At 44.1% G+C, this 25812-nt stretch overlaps 6 protein-coding genes across 9 annotated transcripts; 4 read left to right on the top strand and 2 right to left on the bottom strand.

Moving 5' to 3' along the window:
• The first annotated feature begins 1 nt into the window (after nucleotide 1).
• On the top strand, nucleotides 2-1808 carry LOC6535809 (transcription factor A, mitochondrial). 2 transcript variants are annotated; one of them, XM_002096395.4, is made up of 3 exons: nucleotides 2-197; nucleotides 279-857; nucleotides 1432-1808. In XM_002096395.4, the coding sequence occupies exons 1-3, from the start codon at nucleotides 130-132 to the stop codon at nucleotides 1556-1558; spliced, it is 774 nt and encodes a 257-aa protein (XP_002096431.1). In that variant the 5' UTR covers nucleotides 2-129; the 3' UTR covers nucleotides 1559-1808. The 2 variants fall into 2 exon arrangements, with proteins under 2 accessions (XP_002096431.1, XP_015047365.1); XM_015191879.3 differs by having other exon boundaries at nucleotides 2-857.
• A 692-nt stretch (nucleotides 1809-2500) lies between these two features.
• LOC6535807 (fatty-acid amide hydrolase 2) lies at nucleotides 2501-17622 on the bottom strand. 2 transcript variants are annotated; one of them, XM_015191878.3, is made up of 5 exons: nucleotides 17183-17622; nucleotides 17071-17125; nucleotides 10606-10786; nucleotides 6606-6653; nucleotides 2501-6205 (listed from the first exon to the last, which is right to left on the bottom strand). In XM_015191878.3, coding segments are annotated over exons 1-5 (1659 nt in total). In that variant the 5' UTR covers nucleotides 17184-17622; the 3' UTR covers nucleotides 2501-4831. The 2 variants fall into 2 exon arrangements, with proteins under 2 accessions (XP_015047364.1, XP_039230991.1); XM_039375057.2 differs by lacking the exon at nucleotides 10606-10786.
• LOC26535327 (succinate--hydroxymethylglutarate CoA-transferase) lies at nucleotides 12470-14787 on the top strand. The gene has a single exon (XM_015189362.2). It carries the CDS (start codon nucleotides 13226-13228, stop codon nucleotides 14543-14545), a length of 1320 nt encoding a protein of 439 aa, XP_015044848.2. The 5' UTR covers nucleotides 12470-13225; the 3' UTR covers nucleotides 14546-14787.
• A 702-nt stretch (nucleotides 17623-18324) lies between the features above and the next one.
• LOC6535805 lies at nucleotides 18325-18760 on the top strand. Its single transcript, XM_002096392.4, has 2 exons — nucleotides 18325-18571; nucleotides 18631-18760. Exons 1-2 carry the CDS (start codon nucleotides 18422-18424, stop codon nucleotides 18682-18684), a joined length of 204 nt encoding a protein of 67 aa, XP_002096428.1. The 5' UTR covers nucleotides 18325-18421; the 3' UTR covers nucleotides 18685-18760.
• LOC6535804 lies at nucleotides 18700-20171 on the bottom strand. Its single transcript, XM_002096391.3, has 3 exons — nucleotides 19875-20171; nucleotides 19269-19815; nucleotides 18700-19204 (listed from the first exon to the last, which is right to left on the bottom strand). The coding sequence occupies exons 1-3, from the start codon at nucleotides 20066-20068 to the stop codon at nucleotides 18878-18880; spliced, it is 1068 nt and encodes a 355-aa protein (XP_002096427.1). The 5' UTR covers nucleotides 20069-20171; the 3' UTR covers nucleotides 18700-18877.
• Nucleotides 20172-20964: 793 nt separating this feature from the next.
• LOC6535803 (mitochondrial coenzyme A transporter SLC25A42) lies at nucleotides 20965-25754 on the top strand. 2 transcript variants are annotated; one of them, XM_015191876.3, is made up of 6 exons: nucleotides 20965-21291; nucleotides 23889-24119; nucleotides 24236-24539; nucleotides 24601-24866; nucleotides 25083-25269; nucleotides 25334-25754. In XM_015191876.3, the coding sequence occupies exons 1-6, from the start codon at nucleotides 21276-21278 to the stop codon at nucleotides 25479-25481; spliced, it is 1152 nt and encodes a 383-aa protein (XP_015047362.1). In that variant the 5' UTR covers nucleotides 20965-21275; the 3' UTR covers nucleotides 25482-25754. The 2 variants fall into 2 exon arrangements, with proteins under 2 accessions (XP_015047362.1, XP_002096426.1); XM_002096390.4 differs by having other exon boundaries at nucleotides 20969-21252.
• Nucleotides 25755-25812: the final 58 nt, after the last annotated feature.

The following is a 25812-nucleotide window of genomic DNA, read 5'->3' as shown; positions in this document are numbered from 1 at the left end:
ACCAGGTGGCAACGCTCGGCCTAAAATGCCGCATTTTTTTACGTAAATCATATTTTCCGTAAATGCAACAAGTTCTCCGTGATTTTCTAATAGATTACAACGTGAAGAAGCAGGATCGCCATTGAGATCATGATCTACACCACAACTCTGATGTCTTCGCGTGGAGGCCTCATCGGCTCGCTGATCAACAAAGTCAGGCAAGTTGTAGCCAAAGATTGGCCACCCAGTGCTCCAACTCGTGCCAATGACACCGACCACCGACCCCTCAAACCCCCTAGGCCCCTTGCAGCAGCCAGCATCAGCAACACTCCGGTAGTGCCGTCGAAAACACTGGAGGAGCAGGTGGGCCTGCCGCCGCGACCAAAGAAACCACTGACTCCCTACTTTCGCTTCATGCGTGAGCAGCGGCCCAAGCTGAAGGCTGCCAACCCCCAGATTACCACCGTCGAGGTGGTGCGCCAGCTGTCTAAGAGCTGGTCGGATGTCGATGCACAGTTGAAGGAGCGCCTGCAGGCCGAGTTCAAGCGGGACCAACAAATCTACCTAGAGCAGCGCACAAAGTACGATGCCACTCTTACTGAAGAACAGCGGGCCGAGATCAAGCAGCTCAAGCAGGATATCGTTGAGGCCAAGGAGCGCCGCCAGCTGCGCAAGCGGGTCAAGGAGCTGGGGCGCCCCAAAAAGCCCGCCTCGGCCTTCCTGCGGTTCATTGCCAGCGAACGCACCAACACTCCACAGGGAGCCAAGCAAACCTACCGCGAGTGGCATCAGAAGACCACCGCCAAGTGGTCCCGCCTCTCAGACTCCGAGAAGGAGGTCTACATGCAGGAGTCGCGCCAGGAGATGGAGCTCTACAGGTGAGTGGTCGTTTTGGAATTAAACTTGTAGAATTTAAGAAATTGTAAATTAAATTTTTGCAAAAAATTACTGAGAATGCTATATACGGATCTCAGCATTCCGCGGTTCCAGTAAAACAATATGGATTATTATATGAATTTCGATTTAAAAGTTTTGAAATAAGTAACATTTAGTTTCAATTTTGAGTAAAAACTTTAGATCCAAATAATTATTTTCGGCTGACGTCGTGATAAACCCGCTAATAAAGGTTTATTTTGTTTATTCGAACCAATACCTTCTTCCAAATCTTTTATTACACTTTTTTTAAAACTTTAAAACCCAAATGGCCCAAAATAAGATTCTGCCATGATATGCTTGCGTAACTTTTTATTTTTAAGGTTCTACACCGGATTTGTTTTCAAAGTGCGTATTACGATCACGTGGTCGTTAGATTTTTCTTTCGCGATGGCAGTCTCATTCTCCCCAATACAAAAATTAAAGTATCTTATTCTTCAAACATTATTTCCATTACTCATTTTAAAATAAATATTAAACGCTGTTTCTAAGAACCAACACCTTTTTTGTGCGTTTTAGGAAATCGATTTCCGTTTGGGAGGAGAAGATGATCCGCCTGGGCCACATCGACGTGGTGCGTCACGGCAATCTTATCGATCCACCTGAGCCAAAGCCGCGAAAGACGTTGCCCCCCAAAGAGAAATAGTTGTAGCTGCTTGACCTGCCCTCTGCCATCACATAATTCATAATTCACGCATCATTCTGTTTTTCGTTTTCTTTTTTCCATTGCAAATTGTTAAGGTTAGGGCATCAAAGATTAAATCCTAGCCCTCATAAGTTTCACCTAAAATCCTGTGTTCCTGCTGTTATTTTTACGAAGGGTACTTCTACTAGTTTTTCTGGACTATTTAAATAGTTTCAGCATGAAATAAAAATTCAGCATCTGTCAAAATATATACAAGTACGTGTATTATTGAAGACCAAATCTCGTTCTTCTCAAGCAGATACAACGACCGACTAACTGCCCACCGTAATCGTCTCGCCCGGAGATTACAGGGGGCTATCCCAATTCGCAGGCTCAAAAGAAGACATTTTGGGCTGCTTCTAAGATGATAGTATGAATATATTATTTACCTGAAACCTCACTACTCGAAATTTGACCTATTCCTATATATTAAGATGAAAACAAATTATATTTTATAATTAAGAGATTATTTACTTAAGACAACATTTAGGTTAAAGGCTTTAATTGACCTGTTCCTGAATAATATTAAATAAAGATGTTAATTAATTTAAAAAAAAAAAAAAAAAAAACATATTTAAAAAATAAATTTTTAAACAGATTACAGAGCGAGTGCATGTGCTCGTCATGGCCAAATTTGAGTTAAATAGATAGCCTTTGTAATATCGCTTCTGCCGACACGTTGCATGTGAAACAAACACGTGGCATCGGCTACTTTCGGCTTTAAAACGAGCTGCCCAAAGAGTGGAGTCTTTGGCAGCACATGTCTGAGTCTTACGGGGTTAATATCACACTGGTTTTTAGTTGATTTAACACGGTAATCGACACAGTTTTAATCTCTCTGCGTAGATCACGGTAAACAAATATGCGATAGATTTGTCACCTCAAATGCGCAGATTACTAAGGTTCTAAGTACAGTCAAGCTTGGACTGGGACTACAGTGAAGCACAGGCCGTGGAACGAACACAACCGCTCGCTTCTACGTTCAGTTTTCAAATGAACGCTCCGTTCCGACTCAAAGCCGGAATACGGTTGGTCAGCATGGCCTGGAATGCTGGCGACTGGAATGATATTTCCGCTCTCCCTCTCTGCAAACGTACATTTGCAGTTATATCTCTCCAATCCGAATTTGTGCTGAGGTCGTAGATTTCGGCGCACAAGGCAGGCCACTAAAATTGATAACCGTTCGAGTGTTTAATCAGGGACGGATTTTGTAGTTTTTTGGATTAATGGCCCCCTTAAACGGCTCAACATTGTTGTTACGAACTTGGAAGCTTAGACTTGGCCAAAGTACTTTATTCGAACTACAGAGAATTGCTTAAGAACTCGCGTAACTCCGCATCATATCGGGGTATTTTTGAAAAAGTTTTTAATTTGACTGAAAAATAGCATAAGAACAGTGTAGTAATACCAGTTCACTTACATATGTATATATTTATAGTTAATTAGTATAGTCCGAAATTTCGGAATTATTTCTTCTACCAGCATGGCCTTCTCACATCTTCTTGGAATGCCTCTCACTCCAGTTTCGCTGGATTTCGAAAAAGTTTCGGCTCTCTGGAGTGCACAGGTATCTCAGGTAGAGTGCCTTTCCCTTCCAGGGGAGAAAAGAAAGAGAGGCTTTGCCTTCCAGTAATTCCCTGACAGGTAGTCGGACCACGACTTCCACAGAAGACAAGATTTCCACAGTTTTCGTCACGCCGCTTGCACTTTTCCGCTGTAAGCAATTCAAAATGTTTTCACCCAATTTCGAGGCAATACTGGTAGCTTCAATTTTCCCGCCTGGCATTGGCCAGAAAACAATTTGAAACACAGCGACCGCCACATTCTTGGGCAAGAATCTGAGTTACCTCCGAGTTTTTTGGCCAAATACCACGTTCGGCAGCGGAATTGCGCAAGCCGTATTGGCGCAACCTTGGGCTACTCCAAAAGCCAAAAACTAACCACTTACACACGCAAGCGAAAACACATTTTTGCAATAGAAAAATAACAAACCCCCAGTCCAACTCCAAATTTGCCCAGTCGGGCCAATAAAATGTGCCCAAAATTCGGCAACTCGAATGACAAAAGTGCATTGGACACTCACTAAACTCACTAAAAGGCAGCTGGCTGGGAAAACTGCGCGCATGCGCACGATTAAGGCTATTAGATTAGATTTCCCAGTCTCTGGGTAAGTAGGTAGCACTACAGTCGCTCCTCGATGGGAGGAACTTACATTTGATGCCTTTTTGCATTTCATTTTTAAGGAGAGGTAAGTTGCTGTTTTTAATAATAATAAAGGTAACCTACTATCAATGTCAAGTTTCATTTGAAAAATTGAAAACAAATATATTAAATTATATTGCAACATAATACAACATTACCCCTCGTCGAGTTTTACCTATATGAAATCTGTTATTCCAATCAGCAGTACTAAAATTCACCAAAAACAGGTACGACTGTAGTAAGATTCTCTAAGCCGGGCAGCGAAGTGGAACCATTTATTAAGTGGTACACGTATCCAAGCGTGTATTGTCTCTAGCAGCCGTCTAATACTTGTTTTACTTTGTCTTCGGGTCCACCACTCAGGTGGGCCCAATTTTAAGTACTCGCGGACTTGGAGTCGGAGTCGGACTCGAACTCGGACCTCCCTCGATGGCTTCTAAGTGGAGGCCAACTGCTTTTCGGCGGCCACAGAAGTTGCGCCACAGAAGTTGAAATTTCGGTTAATATTTTTTCTGTTACGTATTTATTCAACGAATTTGGTTCTTTGCAAAAGTTGTAAAGTTTTCAAGTTGCTCAAACGAGATGCTACAAAACGTACATATGTGCATACACATACTGGTTATATTTATCGATCTTTGCCGGACGCGACATAAACCTAACACTTAGATGCTAGACGAATATTTACATATAGGTAAAGATAATACGATTACGATGTACAGCTCAGGGGAGTTTTTCACAATAATTTAATACAATGGGTAATGACTCGCGATTGAGGGATTACTAATTTCGAAGGTCCCGAACATTTAGTGGTGTGATGTGTGGTCGAATAAAATGCTAATAAAGTGTAGAGGCTGCTCTAGGGATTCCTTTCTACCAGTCAGCCAACTCCGGCTGATAACAGTGATTTGTCTAAATCAATTTAAAGTCTCTCTGAAATTCTCTAACTGCTCGACAGTGTACAATTAGCTAATAACAGAACAAAGTACAAATGAATCACACACAGGATAAAGCCAATCCTCCGGTCAGTGCTCCCTAGCCACGCTGCTTGCTACTCCCACTGCTGCTGTGGCTGTCCTCGGACGGAGGACGCACCCAACCGCCGTAGCGGCGCTCCATTTCGCGGGCCACCGCCAGGCTGAGATGATCTTGGCCCGGGTTGGCCACCACCTGGATGCCCATGGGCAAGTTGCGCCTATCCAGACCGATCATGCAGTTGGTCACCGGCAGGCCAAGCGTGTTGAAAATGGCCATGTACATGGGCTCCAGGAGCTTGTGGTAGATCTGGTAGTGCTGGTGCGCCGTGTTGGGAAAGGTCGGGTAGAGGAAGACGCCGTCGTTGCCCAGCATCTCCTTGAATTCAGTCTTGAGCGCCTCGATGATGCTGGCTAGGTGCTTGTGGCGCGAGTTTGGGATGATCTTCATGAAGTTCTGCAGGTGGCCAAAGATCACCGACGGAAGGATGCTGTCCGAGCATCCGAAGAAGTACTTCACCGTCTCCTTGCACACGGTCTTGGGCTGCTCGCCCTCCTCCGTCTTGTGGTAAATGGTCTCGATGTTCTTCATGGTAAGCATGGCGGACAGCGAGATGTCCAGCGACCACTTCATCTTGCGGATGTTCACTCGCTTGGCATTGAAATCGGTGGCCACGCGGTTGATGGCCGCATGCAGATCCCTGCTCAGCGGTCGCATCATTCCCGATGGTCCATCGTTGTCCATGAAGAAGAACCGGATCCCATTCACACTGATCGGCCTGTCCAGTGTTAGCTTGGGACCCGTGGGATCACTCATGCACTTGAGCAGCAGCGGCAGATCCTTGGCGTAGCGGGTCATCGGCGCGATGGTGAAGAAGTCCCCCCACTTGGGGAAGTCACTCGTCGGGTGATGACCTCTGAAGGAAACCGCATACGGCGTGGGCTTGTGGCCCCAAATGCCACTGAACATGGCCGGCAGGCGCGAGGAGCCGCCTATGTCCGAGGTGAGGCCTAGCAGGGAGGCACCGCTGGCCAGGAGGGCCGCCTCGCCGCCCGAGGATCCGCCCGGCGTACGCTTCAGGTCGTACGGATTCTTCGTCTGACCTGTCACGTTGTTGTACGTCTCCCACAGCAGGCAGAGCTCCGGTGTGTTGGACACCAGCAGGATGATGCCGCCGGAGCGCTTAATCTGCTCCACCACGGGCGCATCCGACTTGGCTATCTGCGGCGTCTTGAAGACCCGACCTGCCTGGTTGGTCATGCCCTTGACGGCAATACTCTCCTTGACGGTCACCGGAATGCCCAGCAACGGGGTCAGCTCCTCCATCGACTCCACGCTGTTGATCCCCATCGCTATTACGTTGTCTATCTCACGAGCCTCCTCCAATGCCTCCTCAAAGCGATCCTGCACAATGGCATTTATTAGGGGATTCACCTGCAAGAAATCAAACGGAAAATGTTGAATATTACTATTATTTTCATATTTATTACACTTATAACACCTCAAAAAGTCAAAGTATAAAGCTCACATATACTTTGTAATTGTTCAATAAAGAATACTATTTTAGGTATTTTAGGGTACCGAAAAAATCGTTTTATTTACCGGCGATAATATAATACTTCACATATAATTAATTGGATTGTTTATTATCATTTTGTAAATGACAATCGTAAAATTTAATGTTCAACCATTCAAAATTTTACGATATATAATAATTGAACTCTTCCATGGGAAGTAAAGCATGCTGAAACTCACATAAATATAGGAAATCGCACCACTTAATAGAATAGATTTCTGTGTTTGATACCATGATATGATACCCATATTAACTCACCTGTCGACATCGTTCGATGTAGGCTTCCACGACTTCTTCGCTTTTAATCTGCAAGTGGAAAACAAAGAATGTTTGAGTATTTCCGCAGGTTAACTCGCATACCTCCCAGCTCACATTCCTCCCCATTCCCATTGAAATTCCCAGCAATCAATTCAGAAGTCTATTGGGAAGCGGCCAGTGCCAGTGCCAGTGCCGCAGCGAAAAGGCAATTTGAGTTAAATTAAAATCAATAAAAAGATAAACCCAAACACAACTTGCAGTCGTGACGTTCGTCGTGCGATGCATGCACTTTCGATCGCCCAGTATCAGCGGCACCATGACGTATGAGTAATGTATGAATGGCATAGGGGTACAAAACTCTTGGGGTCTCAAAATTGATTCATTGGTCAATACAGAGGTCAAAGAATGCTAAAATACATAATCCCGTGCCATGTGTCGATTGAGATATCAGTCAGGCTGATTTCCGTGTTATTCTTCAGTGTAGAATCTATTGACGTGAAGAGTTCTTTATGGACTGAGCGATCAACAATGTTTCAATCAATCATGCATTAAGGAAATTGAAAATGCTTAACGATAAGTAAAGCCACAGAGATAATAATAGGAGTATTATGGTCAATGATTACACAATAACTTGAGTGGTTGGACAGAGTAAATTAGAATTCTAAAACAGAAAACAAGTTATCTGCGTGTTAATCTAAACAAAATGTTGACAAAGCGTTGATGGATTATGTAAATTAAAAGGGAGAAACAATAAATAGCTAATCCATGGGCTGCAGCACGTATTGATCAATTATTTGCCATCCATATTTATGTGTCACAATTAATTCACAAAGAAACCATTTCCAGCGATAAACCCAAATAGGCTGACAAACAAAACAATAAAATAAAGGAGCCTATATATAAATGGGATTGGGAACACAAAGAATTTTGATAATCACGGATAATAAAGCGATCAATAGATCAAAACACGTAGATGTGAAATCTCCCGTGTTCTCTCATGACTCACACATCGCCCATGGAATTGGCAGTGAATAAACTTATAATTATACCGAGAGAACCGATACAATTAAAATCACCCATCAACAGTACTTAGAGTCGTAAGCAGTGGCTGATGTAGCCGATAATGTAATTAATCACATTCTCACTCGCTTTTCAAAGATCTGATTAGGTAATTGACGGGGGAAGCACGTATCAATCAAACCGACTTGTAAGAGCTCGAGCTTCGGTGCACTTAAATGGGTATCACTCGACTGAAACCAGATAGTTAGCGAACACCTTACTCCGAACCACAGGCTGCCACCGAGGGTAACCTCTGAACTTGATTTCAGTTAATCTGGGTAATCGAAGGCAGAAGGCCTTCCATGTGCCCCTATACCTCCCAACTGCCGCCGGATTGAGACATAAGTTGCCTTACTTCGCCTTAATTCGGGCTCATGCAACGCACAAATGATGCACCGGCGTACATAAAAGCCGCTCGTATGTGCCTATGTATAATTAAAATTAAGGCTACTTGACTTTTTCAATGACTTCCAGTGTAATAATAAGTTAGTGGCGGCAGGGGGGTTCCGACCAGGTAAACACGCTGCAACCGGCCAATAGCATGCAACGGATGATGAGGAGTCGAGGGCTTCGAGAGGTGCTTGCTACGAAATCAGCGACCGAAAAGCTTTCGACTCCGATTCCGATGCCATCCAACGCTCGGTGTTTACAATGTGGAAAAGATCTTGTGGCACGGCGAGCATAGCGTATAAAGAAATCGCGACACACAGACACAGATTCAAGTTGGTTTTATAGATACGTTCGGATCTGTATGGTGTATGAAGTACGTGCTGAAAGAGCCAAATGGCGGAGCAAAAGAAGAAAACACGAAACTAAAAACGAATTATGCGATTCAAGTACGAATCCACATAAGCAGATTCCAGATAGATCATCTGGTACCGGTACCTATGAACGGCAGACTTATTTAAAAGCCCTCCTACTCAGGAACATAAACCTAGAGTTAGAGAATCCACTTAATTCCACAGCGGACAAGGGCAATTAGCAGTATCACTTTCTTAAATGCAACTTCAGGTTGCTGAGACGACGATTATTATTTAATATACTTAGGTGATCGGCCAACTAGACGCGCGTTCTGATATAATGCCAATTACAAAATCATTACGCTTGGCTCGTTGTGAGGCAAGGCTTAACCTATGGCAATGAAACGGCCGGCAATTAAGAGGGGAAAAAACATATAAAGATGCATAATTAAAATAATAATATTTAGCACTCGTACGCACATATGACCGCCTTGCCGAAAGAAGACAGAAGCAGTAAAAAGAGCCACTAAAAAATAAATAAACTACAATTTTCGTACTTCAGACGGACGTGCACTAAAACCCAACTAACCAACTGCCCAACTGCAAGTTTTTTCCATGTAGCACATGCGATTAAACAAAGGCAGCCCACTGAGCGAGATATGGTAACTGGAGGGCGGGTGGTGGTCGGTTGGTGTTACGATAAGGTCTCTCGAGTGGTGACCTCACACGATGTGGACCAACGAACGGGGCCCAGATCTTGCACATCCCGGAGACATTTACACAGAAACAAAGACACATGGGGCATGTAATTGGCAGCCCGAATAGAGAAACAACTGCGCTCAGGTCGTATCTCATGGGCAGATATTTCAACTTTGATTTAGATATGATATGGATGTGGATATGGATATAGATACATTTACAGATACAGATCAGCTTCGTTTGCAGAGAGTGCGACCTCTAGGCCTTGCCCACATGTATGATGATTTGCGAAACTGCTGCTGGCGTCATAAAAACACTTGGCTAGTGCTTTAGATGACTAAGCCGTCGGTTTCCTCAATGCCTTGCGTCTATATCCCAGCCCTCTGTTTTGGTTTTGGGCCAATTGGCTTAAGTGCTTGCGAGACGGCGGTAGAAATGGAGGGAAAAAAACCCAAATTGATTTCGATTTCATCTGGCGGTAATACTCTGGCTCTGGCCTAGGGTCACTTAATGCTTGTTATACTTCTCGAAGAGTCGAACGACGTATTAAAAACAGGATTTTTGATAAAAACGTTTTTCATTAAATGTTGGCAAATTTCGCCATCGGAATTTTTTCTGAAATCTTCCAATACCAACGGCAACGGCAAAAACTAAGAATCATCGTTATTTTAATTTTTTAAGAAACCTGTACGGTTTTTTGGTATTTTCCTTATCCGACAGCTGAGAACTTTTTAATGTTATGAACTTTAACCATTTGAGCTTATTGACCCCTAAAGTTTTGTTATTTATGGCTAAGCACACTGAATTGACTTAATGTGAAGCAATTGTTACCTAATTATGACCTCAAAACAATAAATTGACCCTTTACTACAATCTTCATTTCGTTTCCTACTATTAAATGGTTGTAAAATAAAAAACTTGCATTTAACAAGCAATTATCGCCAAATCTTCCACTTGGTATTAGGGTGACCTTTTGATGAACTTTCAAATGAATATAGCCTGAAGAAAACTAAAATAATAATTCTTCTGAAAATTATATTTGCAGTGAACTTTACTCTGAAATGGTTCTTTAGCACTGCTTAGGCAATTTATTAGTCTGGTTAGGGTATTTACCCCTTTGCTTGCTGTCCATTCATTCTACCCTCGACCTTTTTAATGGCTTACTTTTAATTGAAGTGTGAGGGGCCAGTGCTCCGCGTCTTAAAAAGTGAAAAATTTGAAACTGGAGTCATTGGCTCGTATGAGTTTTTACTTTCTGCAAAAAGAAGCGAAAATATCTACTTTTTCGACATTCCACTCCCCAAGAGTTGGCCGCAAGCAGTAGTTATGGCCGGTACCCAATCAGTAATCCAATGTGGCAACAGAACCCGCTACTGTGGCAACAGTCTTTCCAATTGATTTGGCAAGATTTCGGCTGACCCATTTACCAGGTGGCTTGCTTTGCGTAAGTGACCCAATTTGGGAGAGTGGAGGCAGTGAGCGCGAGGATTGCAATTACTCACCTTTCTGGTGCGAATCAGTTTGGCCAGGTCGACGGCGGGAATCTCGAGCAGGTGGCTCCGGATGGGCGGCAGCTTGCGCCGGATCACCTTGATGTTGGTGTACCGGCTGTAGGGGACGACGAACCAGCTGAAGACGATCATGGCCGAGCGCAGGAACCGGCGCATGATGTACCCCAGGATCCTGGAACAGAGTAGCACAGCAATTTTGACGGTTTTCTCTCAACACACCACTCGATGGGGGAAAATACGATGTGAGCTGCGTATCTCCGACTGGATACGCTGGATACAAGATTCTACAACACGGCTAACACACACACGCACACACACACTTGCGTGCAGCAGCCAACCAACAGCAACAGGTTGCCAGGATTGTGCAATCCGCAATCGGCAATCCGCAGCTGACGACTGCAATCGACTTTTTGGCTTGCACAATTTTTTGGGTACCGAGAGCTGAGAGCTGGACGAGATGCTTTTGGCTTTTTGGCTTGGTCAGTTGGCTAATAGTCGAGTCGAGGCTTTCTGGACTGCATTGGCTAGTAATTCGCTAGTAATGGTAGTTGGCAGTGGTATCTGCGGGATGCACTCGCGAGTAAGCCGATTGGGAACAGCCGAGCTGCCGACGCATGCGCAGCCTTTGGCCGGCTTTCATTTTGTTTCACTCAAAACACACTGGCTATCTCAATCTGCATCTGCATCTGCATCTGAATCGGTATCGGTATCGCTTTCGGTTTCTTTCTGTATATATGTATATAAGTGTGTATCTGGTGGAACCACGAGCCGAACCGACGCGAGCGAGACGAGCTGAGTAAATAAACGCTGGCCAAGCTTGCCACCGAGTATTTAAAGCCCGACTCTCCCATCTTCCATCTCCCAATCGCTCAGAAGCTCTGTCTGTTTGGAAACTGGCTCTCTTAGGCTGTCTCTTAAGATCCGCTTGGCATAATAACCAGCGTGATTGTGAACGTGATTCCCGACTGGAATGGCCCAAAGGAAATGGCCATAACGCGGCCAAGTGCGTCATTTCATAGATCGACAATTACATGGCCTGAACTCTTGATCCCAGTCCCAAGTGATTAAAGTCGCATTCGAATCTTGGATTGCTATCGCCTCGTTTATAACGACATGAACAAAGGGAGGACTCCTATCGTAATTACACAGCTCGGCGAGAGCAAATGGGCTATGGCTATAGCTTTCGGACCGTATCGGGCTGTTTGGGCCATGTATGCTGACCCCAGTACCAGCTGAGTAACAACCTGAGATCACCAGCACACATATAGTGCAACGTCATTCTGAAAATAAATATTGATTTCACGAGGCGAGGTTTCCGGGGGAAAAGCCACTTCCAAGGAACTAGAACCTTGAACCTACTCTTACACCTCGACAACGAGTTGGTAACTAGCCAGGAACAGGTATTTTCTAAAATTAGCTAGAATTTCTACACAAGAGAAAATTATTTCAAGGCCGTGGTCAACATGTTCTTCTGATGGCCCCATCGACTTTGCCGATAAGAAGCAATAATTATGGGAAAGGCCGAGTTATTTTAAGCAGACTCCCAAAGATGTGGGTATTGATCTTGATGAGATAATGATATGCCTACGCTTACATGGTAATACCCTCAATAGGTTACTTTTATTTTCAAGAAGATCCTACTGGTTATTCTAATTAACTCACCACTCTCATCCAAGCTAACAATATGAAAGAGAGAATTTATAATTCATTAATTAGTATTTGACAAAATAAAAAACGAATCTTAGAGATCATGATTTCCTCTATGATAATCCAGTTATTACATGTGATTTTGAAAAATATGTCTTATTATTAGAAATCGCCTTTAAAAGAATTAATTTAAATCAAATTCTTTCCCTGTGCATGAATCTTAATTAATCGCCTGCGCGTGGATGAACCAGTTAGGCCCACCAATTAAGATCACACAAACTTAGTAGTTGCGGATTACTGATCCGCCTGACACTTATGGTGAGCATTCAGGCGTAAGTTATCCAGCCACGACATTTAAATTACATTTTAATTGTGCTGGTCATTAGGGAATAATTGCCGCACATTAGGCTCTTGGCCTGTCAGTTTTTCAAGAAAAACAAAATGCTTGTTTTGATTTCAGTCGCATCACTTACTATAAGATCACGCTATCCAAGATGTCAGCAAGGTGATATAATCGGAGTACAGAACTAAACAGGGCGGCGCGACGCGAAGCATTCGATATGTACTTAATGATATGGCATCGCGGATGACTAACCTCTTATTATCTTGTGGTCAGCAGAGGCGATTCCCCCCATAAAACCGAAAGGATTCGCCACATTCTCGGCGGAAACTCCCCAAGGTGAACCCCAAAAGAGACTCTTTTTCTTTTTTGGGCTCCAAAGTGTTGTTTATCGCAGACTTAAGATAGTTAACAAAAAAGCTCCCACTCTTAGGAGAATTTTAAGAGCACCTCAAAAGAGATAAGAATACGAGCTTCCGACGAATTTTGGATGGAGGGCCACTTTCAGTGACGATAAAAGTGGCCGCGGATCAAGTCGGACCGCAAAACTTTCCACACACATCATATGTGTACTGCACATACTGGACAGATTAGTTGACCCACAAGTAGCAACAAAAAAGAACCATGTTGTCACAGAATTTGCGCCTCGTCCGGGGATTGGTTAATTACGGAGTTTGCCGCCAGAGCTTGAGAAACTTTGCAGCCGTTGGCGATAAAAACAACGCACCCGATAATGCCAGTGATGTTGATGAACGCCACCCGCTGCATGGTATCCGGATTTTGGACCTATCACGAATCATCGCCGGCCCCTATTGCACAATGGTTCTGGCGGATCTCGGGGCGGAAGTCATCAAGGTGGAGCGTCCAAACTTCGGCGATGAAGCCCGCAAGTGGGGACCACCCTTCCTTGAGAACAGCAACGATGCCGCCTACTTCCTGGCTCCCAATCGCAATAAGCGGAGCATCTGCATCGATATCAAGCGCGGCACACAGCTCCTCCATCGACTGGTCGAGATCAGCGACGTGCTGGTCGAGAACTATGTGCCCGGCACCTTGGAGCGTTACGGCTTGGGCTACGAGCAGTTGCGTAAGGTGAATCCCAAGCTGATATATTGCTCTATGACAGGGTATGGCTCTGTGGGACCTTATGCCAAGCGACCTGGTTACGATGTGATTGCCTCCTCGGTTGGAGGACTGATGCATATTACCGGGGAGCGGGATGGGCCGCCCAGCAAGGTGGGCGTGGCTGTGACGGACATGTCCACGGGATTGTACGCCCATGGAGCGATTTTGGCAGCACTCTATCAAAGGACACGCACACAGCGTGGCCAGAAGATCGAAGTCGACCTGTTGTCCACCTGCTGCTCCCTGCTGCTCAATGTGGGTAGTAACTACTTGAATTCAGGAGTCAAAGCAGGAAGGATGGGCACCGCACACTCCAGCATTGTCCCGTATCAGAGCTTCAAGACGAAGGATGGCTATCTCACCCTGGGCACTGGCAGTGATGTTCAGTTTGAGGACCTGTGTCGTCGTCTTAAAGTGGAGCATTTGGCGCAGAATCCCAAGTTCAAGACCAACAAAGATCGCGTGTCTAATCGAGTGGAGCTGCTGAGAATACTGGAGCAAATGCTATCCGAGGGCACTTCGCGCAACTGGATGAAACTCTTCGAGGGCGCCTCCTTTCCCGTGGGACCTGTTAACTCCATTCCCGAGGTTTTCGAGGACGAGCATATCAAGGCCATTGGCCTGGTAAAAAGCCTGCGGCATCCAAAGGACGGAACCGTCAAGGTGGTGGGTCCCCCTGTGACCTTCAGCGAAGCGCGAAACGATGCCCGGACAGCTCCTCCGATTCTTGGCCAGCACACGGATGAAGTGCTGGGTGAACTACTCGGTTGTGGGCCGGATGAGCTGGCCAAGCTGAAGAAGGATAACATTATTCAGTAAGCCTTCCAACTCGACAGGCTATAGGGATTGGAGTTCCTAAATTCTCTGATAAAATCCTTTATATGTAAGTTATTTCCGACCAACTATTTCAGTAATAATCATGCATTTACCTTTAACCCGGCTAAAGGCCTAAAAATTAAATTAACTGTTAACTGTTAACATAAAAACCAACCAATTAATTAAAGAGACTGGGAAAACGGGCTGATATGTAATAAAAATAACTAGACAATAACAATTTCACTTAAATTCGATTTGATGTTCGCTGGAACTTCTACGACGAGGTCAAAAGACCATAAAAGGGGCAAAGATTATTTTCCGCATAATCAAGTTTAAATATTATGAAATAAATGACTGAAAACATTTCGATTTTACCCAGCTAAGGTACGAAGTATACGCAACCAAACAAATACGCCTAGAAAGCTATTTCCTGGTTAGGGTGAAATATACTTGATTTAACGTCAGCACCTTAAGCTATAATCAAAAACACGTTCGTTAAATATCGCCAATTAGTATCTCACAAACTCAAACACAAAATACGATATCAGAATTGAGATCGAAATTATGCTAAACTGGATTCCCGGAACAAATGTTAAATGCTCAATTAGTGAGACGCAAGCTGGGTTTGGGAATAATGTGCATACTTTTGGTTTTATTCTAATAGTTTAAATAACAATCAGTAGCTGACGATTCACTCGTAGGATAGTAATGTCTGCTTTACTGTGTTGTAAACTATCTTTATAAGTATATACGAGGGTCGTTTGATAAGTCCGTGACTTTTTGAATAAAATATATTTTTTTCGTCAAAGAAGCGTTTTATTTCTCAACATAATCTCCTTTTAGCTCTATACATTTAGTCCAGCGTTTTTCCAATTTTTTTATTCCTTCCAAATAATAGGTTTTCTCAAGGCCCTCAAAATAGTCGTTTGTTTCTGTGATGACCTCTTCATTTGACCCGAATCTCTTACCGCCGAGCCATTTCTTCATGTTTGGAAACAAAAAATAGTCACAGGGGGCTAAATCTGGAGAATATGCTGAATGGGGTAGCAGTTCGTAGCCCAATTTATGAAATTTTGCCATGCTGACTACACACGTGTGCACCCGTGCATTGTCCTGATGGAACAGCACTTTTTTTTTCGCCAAATGCGGTCGTTTCTGCTTCAAATCAATATCGAATCTGTCCAAAAGCTCTGAATAATATTCGCCGGTGATCGTTTTACCCTTTTCAAGGTAATCGATGTGAATGATACCTTGTGCATCCCAAAAAACTGTGGCCATGACCTTGTTGGCCGACAGACCCACCTTGGCCTTCTTTGGTGCACGTTCACCCGGAGAAACCCACTGTCTTGATTGTTCTTTGGTCTCTGGTGTGGTGTGGTGGATCCATGTTTCGTCTACGGTAACGAAACGGCGCAAAAATTCGTTTGGATTGCGGTTGAACATCGCCAAACACTCCTTTGAAATGGTCACACGGTTGCGCTTATGGTCGTGTGTGAGCAATCGCGGCACCCATCGCGCGGAAAGCTTTTTCATGTCCAAATATTCATGTAAAATGTGATGTACCCGTTCAGTTGAGATGCCTACAGCCTCAGCTACCTCACGCACTTTCATTCTCCGATCATCCAATATCATTCCATGGATTTTGTCGACGATTTCTGGCATGACGACCTCTTTTGGGCGACCTGAACGTTCGGCATCACTTGTACTGGTACGACCACAACGGAACTCAGTAAACCATTTCTTAACCATTGAAATTGATGGTGCAGAGTCCCCATAATATTTATCAAGTCTTTCCTTGGTTTCGGTGATGGATTTTTTACGCAAAAAATAATGCTTAATTAGCACACGAAATTCACTTTTTTCCATTTTCGTTAAAATTCACGAGATCGTCTGCTTTCAATGCCTATAAAACGCAAACCAAAAAACGCAGCTTTCTCAAAATTTTACAGTCAGCTGTTAATCGATAACTGCTGACAGGAGCAGTGTTGTATTTAGAGCAGGTGCGCGGCAAATACAAAAAGTCACGGACTTATCAAACGACCCTCGTATTTAGTCTTCAGGGATAGAGCAAGACTACATAACCCAGATTTATAGTATATTGATTTAAGCAGAAGTAAGATGAGAAACACGTTCTTTCGATATAATTTTGAAAAGTGAATTCGTATTCACATAACTAACTTCACATAACTAACTAAAGTTGTCTAATGACAATTGTGAACAAATTCTTTTCATAGCTTCTACCAAGGAGATTATGGCACCTAACTGATTAGTATTCATTAACTGTAATGTCGATCGAGCTATTTATGTACACAAGAAGGGCCTGAACTTATTGACCGTTTAACCATCTAAGCCCTAGATGCAACGATCCCCAATAATTCCGCTGTTTTCATTGATTCCTATCCCACGAAACAAGAAGATGATAATCGTGTTCTTCTACGGCCTAACCTGTATCCTGGTCTTTCTGTGTGTGTTGCACCAGGGGGAGACAAATGATTGGGACGAGGTTCTCGCACCGGCGATTCGCTTACCTGAGCCATAGCTCCTCCAGGTGCAAGCGGATGACGGCCACTATCGATCTCAGCACTGCCAAAAAGGGCGGATTTAGGGGAAGGTGGCAAAACAATGGGTGGGAAAACTCACTCTCTCGCAAATCAACCAAAAATTTATGTGTATGTGTATGTGTAGGAACTATCCAATGGAGCGTCCGCTCGCCAGGAACCCAAAACTAAAACTGAAACTACAACTGAAATTGCAGGTGCTGTCCAAAATGGAATGGCAACAACAACGCGACGTCGACGTCTATAACAGAATTTGTTTGCTTTGACAGTGGTGTTGTTTTGTTGTTGCTTCTGCCGCCGCTGTTGTTGTTTGTGTGCGCAAAGTGCATAGACCGCATCCGAGTCTTAGCCTCCAGCGTGGCCCCAAAGCAAGCGCCCCATCCGAGCCCGCCCACGCCCCTCCGGCGACGCGGGTGTGGATTTCGCACTTAATGGGTTGAGTGCGGAATATGGGAAAAGGTTAGTTGGCGACGCAGTGGGCTATCAATTAACAGTTAGTTAGTTGCCTCTCCACCCTGCCTGAGAAGTGTGACCAGAACTGCGATTGAGACGGGAGCTTACGGTCACACTCAATCCTTTATTTTAATAATACGTTAAAATGCTATTGGTTTTATTCATACAATAAATTTAATTTAATTCATTTATAATTTTCAGATGTGCTTCATACAGCTTATAAACATTTATTATTTTCCCAGGTAATTTTTCCCGCAAAGAAAACCGGCTTTTAAGAATTAACGCACACAGATAAACAAATTAGTCCTTTAAATACCGTAAAACATTTATAGTTTTCCTCACCATTCTGTTATTTAGAAAGTTAAGTAGAAAATGTTATCATTTGCTTTTGTATAGCTATTTGAAACTTATTGTTAGTTCTGATAGGCTAAAGGACTTTTTACCTATTATGTAATCACAAAGAATATTTCTAGAATCACTACCCAACAACTAATATACTCAACGAGAAGTGCAATTCTCCATATTACAATGCTTTGATCTACTCCAACCACCTCCACCGCATTTGTCATTAAAACCAGCAACCGCAACAAACTAATGACAGATGGCTATCTGCACAAATACCGAAGTCCCAGACAAAGAATTACGAGACGTTTAGTTTCCCATTATTATCCCCGAAAACTTTGGACTTTGAACCAAGTTGGCGGAGATAGAAACTTGATTCAAGCCAACCGCCCGTTTTGGAGCAGCGTTTGAGTTTGGTATTTTTCGTTGAGAAGATTAAACAAACATCGCAATGCGGTCACATAATCATTGTTGATTTTTGATAGCTGTTAAATAATAATAATTTCGTTTTACGCACTTTGTAGAGATGAGCAAACAGCCTTCGTTTGTGTCGCGCAACCTGGTGGCCATCGTGATGATCCCCAGTCTGGTGGGGATCCATCTGGGCTGGAGCTACATGCAGAGCAACCGGAAACTGGTCACGGAGGCGGAACAGATCGAGATGCCGCCGGTCACGGTATGTTGGTCCTCATCCTTAAGGCTACCACCTCAAGACTGCATCTCCTCTTTCTCCAGTTTGCCAGGTTTGCGTGGAACAAGCTTACGGGCGGAGGAAGTTCGGCGGAGTGACAAACCTTTTTGTGATGAGCTTAAGACATACAATCTATTTATTGTATAGAATAATTAAAACTACTTGCGAACGGTATGGTACAATCAACTGCTGCCCGGGCGACACATGTTGGCCAGGCTGCAGGTTGGGACACAGACAAAATGGAGCGATAAAGCCAGGGACTACATAAACTTAGCCTAGAGACGATGGAGATTACTGCGTAAGGGCCGAGTTGACGGTGAGGTTGTCCAGCTGGGCATTGAATAGAACATCGCTGATAAGTTTCTCGGCCACGATCCGCTGCGTGGGGTTGATTGAGCGCAGTTTGCTGGCCACGTTTACGCCAATGGCATCGTACTCGTCGTCGTGCCGATGCGAAGTGCTCGGAGCTGCTGCGGTGGTGTAGGCAGTGGTGCCGGCATTGCCAAACAATGGCTGGTAATGATCGCGACCTATCTGGATAGTAGGCACGCCCTGATGTTGACCATTCGTCTGCTGTAGGTGCAGCTGCTGCTGGTGGTGCTCTAGATGATTGACAGCCTAATTGAGGAAAGGAGGTGGTTCAAGAACTTAAGAAACCATTCACTGCTTTGGGGCTACCAACCTGTTGTATCTCTCGCTGGGAGTTGGAGTCCAGAGAGGTGATCTCCAGGACCTTCACGGCATGTCCCTGAGCTGCCGCCGCCGCAATGGAGGTTTGAGCTGCTGCATGGGCTACCAGTTGCTGGTGTGCTTGGGCTGCTGCTGCCGCCGCTTCGGCCGCCTGGTGCTCCTCGCTCTTAACCAGGGTCACGCATTCCGCGGGCGTCACCGAAATGGTGCTCAGAGTGGCGCCCTGACTGCTAACGACCACATTGCTGGCCGTCGCCGCAACATCTTCCACTTCGTCTGGGGACGTGGGTATTATGGACTCCATGTGCTGAGACTGAGTGCCCGTGTGATGTGAGTCGTCCTCGAACTCCATTGACTCCTCGTCGTCGAAGCTGATCTGGAGTTCTCTCTTGGGCTTGGAGCCGAGTTCGTGACGCTTGGGCTTGTGGTCAGCGATAAAAAGTAGCTTGTCGTAGTACCACAAACGCGTTTCGTAGTCGTTTTTGCTGGACGTCTTGCGGAATTCCCGCCGGAAAGCAGAACGCAGCGAGTTGATTTTTCTGCAAAGGGTCAATTTTGTTTACTGAACCGTTAAATATCTCTGTGAAATATATCCCACCTTACTACCATCGCCCTGTCCGGATTTGGCTCCACTTCTTTTAGCTTCTCCACCAGGCGGTCGTAGGACTTGTTTCGGGCTGCGTGATTGCTGTAGTCGTTGTGCTTGGGCTGCCATAGGCACTCTTCCTCCTGGTATTGTTCGATGAACTCCGTGAGCCAGTGGCGCGAGTACGATCGCAGGTCTACGTTCATGGTCCTTTTCACTCGCTTTTTATTTGGGTTTTCTCAATTGCTTTCTGTGCAGTATTTTTTGTTTTCGATGCGTCTCGCGTGAAGTTGGCTGCGCAACAACGGTATGGTGCTGCCATACCGCGGACTATCGCCGGTGAGATGGATATCGATTTCTTGCATTTTTAAATTTCTTAGGCGAAATTATAATTAGGCAAAACCAAGTAAAATAAAACAAAGTTTTCTACTAAAAGTAAAGCCTCAAATAAAAAGTCATTATACGCAGTAGAAACATAGTTATTTATAATCGAATTTGACACATAATTATGACAATGTGCATTGCAACTTTCTGACACTAATATCATTTATTACCTGTCAAAACTTTAAGCGGGAAAATAACTTAATATTCAAAGATATCTGTAGCGGCTTCTTGTTCTTGTTGTGTTCCGTAAATTTTAAGATATTTAAATATTATTGGTCTAAATTATTGTTTTTTATGCATTCTTCACAAATGTGTTTACTCTCTTATTTAAGTTGACTATGTATAATTAATCAATGCTTAATATATTTATATGCTTTTATATTTAAAATGTTTTATGTGTCAAAATGTTTTTATACTAATAAAGTTATATTTTACGTAAGCTAAACTTTCTAGAAAATACAAAATTTTAATTAAAAGTAGGGTAAATTCCCAAAGGGTTTTACAAAGGGTTATTTGCACGTTTTAATTGAGAAATTGTACTTTTTGATCAGCTCAACATTTAATGATTTGGTGGCTTTGGGAAAAATGTTATCAAATTTTAAAGTATTTTCCTAATAGAAGTCCTCTCCGAATTTGCACCACTGTGCGACGGTTTAAATGGTTGCGCACTTGGCTTTCCTTTAGCGCGGAATCCACCCATGCAGTCTGGCAGCGCTCTTAGTGTGGCAGCGCCGAGGCACAGTTCTCGATGTTTTTGTCAATTGCTCTTTGGAGCTTCGCTGGCGGAGTCGAGAATCGCGCGGAAAATGTCCATTAACAAATAGTAAATTCCGAAATAGAGACAAAGAGTTAGCTCGCGGTAAAGGGAACACAACACCTGTGCTTTTGGAATCGAAAACCAGTGCGGACGCCACCCACGGCTAAGTGTTGTTGTTGTTATTGTTGCCAAGGCCGAAGGAGCGAAAAGAGAGGCCGAAAAAAAGAATCTGTGCTAACAAAAACAAAGGTGCGTGTAGAGTCGGAACACACATGAAATCATGCACATGTATGTGTTGGTACAAAATAATTTGTTGTTCTCGTTTTGCCCAATTATATAAGGTGTCCGTGTGTGAGTTGTTTTTTTTTTGATGTTGCAAGCGCTTGATCGGTGTAAACAAGAGCATATAAATGGATTGCCAAACAGTTGGTGCACACAAAGTACTTAAATTTAAGAGAAACAAACGCGTAACAACACAAGAACACAGCAAGCAACAGCTGTTTTACATTTACCTAGTCCTCTCAGTCCAATCAGAATCGGAATTAAGTCACGTATGATTCTTATAGGAGGATTCCAGCTTTGTAAACAACAAACAAAAGTATTGCGAATTGGATTATCGTCCGAGAAATTAAATTGGCCAGAAAATGGCACATGTGAAAGTGAATTTTCCGAGTAATTTGCATAAATTTGCATTGCCCAGTTGTTTTTGTTATTTCCTTCCTAGGGGGTACAAAGTCCAGTTGAAATGATGTTGTAGCTGCTTTACTATCTACATCTCACGTCACCTCCCCTCCCCACATCCCCTGGCTATTTATAGCAAACAAATTTCATAGCCAGAAGCAAAGTGGAAAACACTCGCTGGATAAACTGGATCCGTAGTAAACCTCAACCTTGACTGAGTGCAAGAGCAGAGCAGAGAAAAAAGTGCACAAACACCGCCTAACGAGCTTGTTTACGTTTATCAAGCGCCGGCAACAACAGCATCCAAGTGCACAGTGGTTGCAAAGTGCCTTTCATCGCTCCAATTCCTTATCAAAAAGTAATTTATGAAGGGCAGATATCAAGTGGCTTTGCGAACATCACACTTAAGCTGCAAGCAAAGGCGTGGAGTATTTGTAAAACTACTTTTAGCCCAACTTTTCAAGATAAAAAGAGCTGAAATCTTAGGTACAGTGAAAACTTCTAGCAGCAAGTCAACTAAAAATATTCAATAGATATGTATATACATAATATACATATGTAGCTTATGATCTGCTTTCAAGTTTTAAAATTTTAAAAAAGTAGACATTTGTATATTATTACATATTAATACATATATGTAACTATGTATGTATGTATATGTGTGTACGTATAATCATTTTAAAGTACAAAGGAAGTATGCACTAATTGCCTTATGTGCTTGTACACTAGTTTGTTGTGTGCTCTCACATCAAAATAATTAAAAACTTTTAATGTACATATATCTAATGCCATGCCTAGCCAGTACCCACTGTACACCTCAGAAGCTCTATTTAGCCGCAATCACTTTCAAGGTTGCACTTTTCCACTCATTTTCTATTGCCCTGATGAACGCTCTCGGTTTTCCTCTCAAAGGTTTCCCGCACCGGCTGCTGCATGAAAAGCGTTTTATTTTAGCCGCGCTCAGCTGTTGAACTTGGAAAAGTGCCCAACCCCCAAAAGTCGGTAATCAGAAGGAACACACGTGTTGTGATATTCCCACATTTGGCGAGCTCAACTCGCATTTCAATATTCGGCATGATAATTGTTTTGGAGGTGTGTGCCACACATCAGCAATATACTACATACCAATATGCTTATGTACATATATACACATACATATGTACCTATGTATGTATATGAACTGATAATTCGGTGCCTTTTGCCTTCCACAATGAGCATACCAAAGCAACCGGTTTGCGGGCTCGTTTGGCCTTTGGAGTGGGAGAGAGGCGAGAGCGGGTACATCGATGTCTTCTGGAACACTCGGCTTCTATCTATCGTAAGGCGCAATTAGCAGCTGGTCAGAGCCTTATCAATGCCGGCTGAAAGCGCGGGGAGCTTGATAGCTCGCACTCCAGAGGCAGAATGACTCGACTTGGGGCCCAAGCAAAGTTCAATTGCCAGCAGCCAGTGGCACTGGAACACTGAAACTTGGCCAGATAGCAGAATATTGGTCAGTATTATGGGTTTGGTGGCTGCTAAAAGCGTTCCAATTGACTATTTTTGAACCTATGCCAAGGGGAAATGCTTGCATCAATTACGAAACAATTGTGAGAGCCGCATATTATTTGCATGAACTTGCGAAATGTGTTTTCGCTATCAACTGGCACACACATTGCTTTCCTGAGCTCCATAAATACACCTGCCTTTGAAAGAGTAGCACCCAAAACATTTACTCTTCGCAATTAATAAAGAACAGTACTCGTGTGTTCCTCTGTTTTTCATTATTGGTCACACAAATCAATTATCATCGAATTCAATGCTGTGTTTGTCTAGTAGGCTGATAACAAATCCAAACACTCGTCACAAAGTTGCACCTAAACTTTTAGCTTAGAAGAAGCCTTTTAAAGAAGCCTTCCAGTTAAAAAAAAAATAATTTAATTAGGGGCTAAATACAAATGTTTCCTTTTGCCTGTTGCATACTTTTAATGGAGCCCTTTCCCTATATAATACTAGTTGTGCTGTGCTATTGTATTGACCTCAGCTGTACAGCAGCGCCACTCAGTATGTTATGTCTCTGCTGGGAAGTCTTATAATAGCGAAGCAATTTTCGGGTGGTTTAGATTAGTTCTGGCCATATTGAACCCTTATCATTGGTGGCGATAAGCCGGCACTATTTGTGGTGCAATATACCCGGCTCGGATTGATATGCAAAGTGATTTCAGGTCCCCAGCCCGAGTCTGCCATGAGCCGTCTCCTGGAAAAGCCCAACATAACCATGTCCATCAAGTCCACGGGTAGTCAGCTCTCGAGCACGATGACCACGTCCTCGGCGACGTTGTCCTCGGACCTGGACGATGCGGAGACATTGCGCACCCAGCTGAGCCCATCCGAGACATCAGGAGCAATCTCCGTACCCGCAACTACAGTCACTATCAACGTCACGGTCACACCCAGTAAGTAAAAGCTAAAACTTGAATACAGATACAAAAATGTATAGTAGGCACTTCGTATCACTTGAATGACAAACATATCTATATTAATGTATGATTTGGCTCTCTTTACACCTCAGTGCGCCAGAAAATCGACCAGGTGGTGATCAGTCTGATATCCGGAGCAGCGGCGGGGGCGCTGGCCAAGACGGTCATCGCCCCGTTGGACCGCACCAAGATAAACTTCCAGATCCGCAACGATGTTCCCTTCTCGTTCCGAGCCTCGCTGCGCTACCTGCAAAACACCTATGCCAACGAGGGCGTTTTGGCCCTGTGGCGGGGGAACTCGGCCACGATGGCCAGGATTGTGCCCTACGCAGCCATACAGTTCACGGCCCACGAGCAGTGGCGTCGCATTCTGCATGTGGACAAAGACGGCTCCAAGTGAGTTCTGCTCTGTTGTACACTCTTAACACATTTAATTACCAACCATTCTATTCTGCAGCACAAAAGGTCGTCGGTTTTTGGCTGGCTCCCTGGCAGGAATCACCTCGCAATCGTTGACGTATCCCCTGGACCTGGCCCGCGCCCGCATGGCCGTCACGGATCGGTATACTGGCTATCGCACCCTGCGACAGGTCTTCACCAAGATCTGGTTGGAGGAGGGTCCGCGGACGCTGTTCCGTGGCTACTGGGCGACTGTTCTTGGAGTGATTCCCTATGCGGGCACCTCATTCTTCACCTACGAGACTCTCAAGCGGGAATACTATGGTAGGGATGCACAATACATCCTAGTATACAAGACTATAAGTTCTTTAATCGTCTGAATTCGTAACCCATTATTAAGATAATTACGAGAAGCCATGTTGTGTCGATTAAAACGGGCATTCTGGATCATTATTTTGATATTGTCATAGTACAAACTTTATGGCTGTCTGAAAGTTTCTATATGCTGGTAAATTTTTAAAACTATTTGTTTCTTTGCAGAAATGGTCGGCAATAATAAACCCAATACTCTAGTCTCCCTGGCCTTCGGTGCTGCGGCTGGTGCCGCTGGACAAACGGCCAGCTATCCATTGGACATTGTGCGGCGAAGAATGCAGACAATGCGGGTAAACACGGCTGCTGGAGATCGGTACCCATCCATCCTGGAGACTCTCGTCAAGATCTATCGGTGCGTACAGATCCTTGTTTACGATATTATCAATATTATAAATGCGTTTTCCGTTACCACGCAGCGAGGAGGGCATTAAGAATGGTTTCTACAAGGGACTCAGCATGAACTGGATCAAGGGACCCATTGCCGTGGGCATCAGCTTCTCCACCTACGATCTGATCAAGGCGTGGCTCACGGAGCTGGCCAACTTGAGACGGGTTGAGAAATAGCCCTGCCCCTGCCCCCTGCCCCAGTCACCCATAAACACCACACCAAAAACGCACTGCTTTGATCTTAAGTCTCGTGATCGATGGATGAGTTGAGGAGATAGAAGTGAAGCACCGACATGCTCTAATTGTTAGATATTTTTAGCTGTTAGTTGTGAGGGAAGGAAGCGATGAAGTGAAGACACTCGACAGCGCTTAACTTTGTTATTAACCGTAATTGATTTATTATCGCCGTAAGCCGAAAGTATATCAGCCAATAAACTGTCTGAATAGTGACTCGCCTGGCAATTACTGCTCCCCAGGACCTCGTATTCAATGGTGTTACTTTGACAAT

The sequence above is a fragment of the Drosophila yakuba genome, chromosome 3R (assembly GCF_016746365.2).
Source record: "Drosophila yakuba strain Tai18E2 chromosome 3R, Prin_Dyak_Tai18E2_2.1, whole genome shotgun sequence".
NCBI classification, from domain to species: Eukaryota; Metazoa; Arthropoda; class Insecta; order Diptera; family Drosophilidae; genus Drosophila; species Drosophila yakuba.
This window is presented reverse-complemented; position numbering and strand designations above follow the sequence as displayed.

Coding starts and splice junctions, on each gene's coding strand:
- LOC6535809 (XM_015191879.3), top strand. CDS start 130: ATGATCTACACCACAACTCTGATGTCTTCGCGTGGAGGCCTCATCGGC. Junction 858..1,431: donor CAGGAGATGGAGCTCTACAG/GTGAGTGGTCGT, acceptor TGTGCGTTTTAG/GAAATCGATTTCCGTTTGGG.
- LOC6535805 (XM_002096392.4), top strand. CDS start 18,422: ATGAGCAAACAGCCTTCGTTTGTGTCGCGCAACCTGGTGGCCATCGTG. Junction 18,572..18,630: donor TCGAGATGCCGCCGGTCACG/GTATGTTGGTCC, acceptor CTCTTTCTCCAG/TTTGCCAGGTTTGCGTGGAA.
- LOC6535803 (XM_015191876.3), top strand. Junction 24,120..24,235: donor CAACGTCACGGTCACACCCA/GTAAGTAAAAGC, acceptor TTTACACCTCAG/TGCGCCAGAAAATCGACCAG. Junction 24,540..24,600: donor GTGGACAAAGACGGCTCCAA/GTGAGTTCTGCT, acceptor TCTATTCTGCAG/CACAAAAGGTCGTCGGTTTT.
- LOC26535327 (XM_015189362.2), top strand. CDS start 13,226: ATGTTGTCACAGAATTTGCGCCTCGTCCGGGGATTGGTTAATTACGGA.
- LOC6535807 (XM_015191878.3), bottom strand. Junction 6,654..10,605: donor AACTGATTCGCACCAGAAAG/GTGAGTAATTGC, acceptor TTCCACTTGCAG/ATTAAAAGCGAAGAAGTCGT. Junction 6,206..6,605: donor ACATCGAACGATGTCGACAG/GTGAGTTAATAT, acceptor GATTTCTTGCAG/GTGAATCCCCTAATAAATGC.
- LOC6535804 (XM_002096391.3), bottom strand. CDS start 20,068: ATGAACGTAGACCTGCGATCGTACTCGCGCCACTGGCTCACGGAGTTC. Junction 19,816..19,874: donor GACAGGGCGATGGTAGTAAG/GTGGGATATATT, acceptor GACCCTTTGCAG/AAAAATCAACTCGCTGCGTT. Junction 19,205..19,268: donor CCCAGCGAGAGATACAACAG/GTTGGTAGCCCC, acceptor TTCCTCAATTAG/GCTGTCAATCATCTAGAGCA.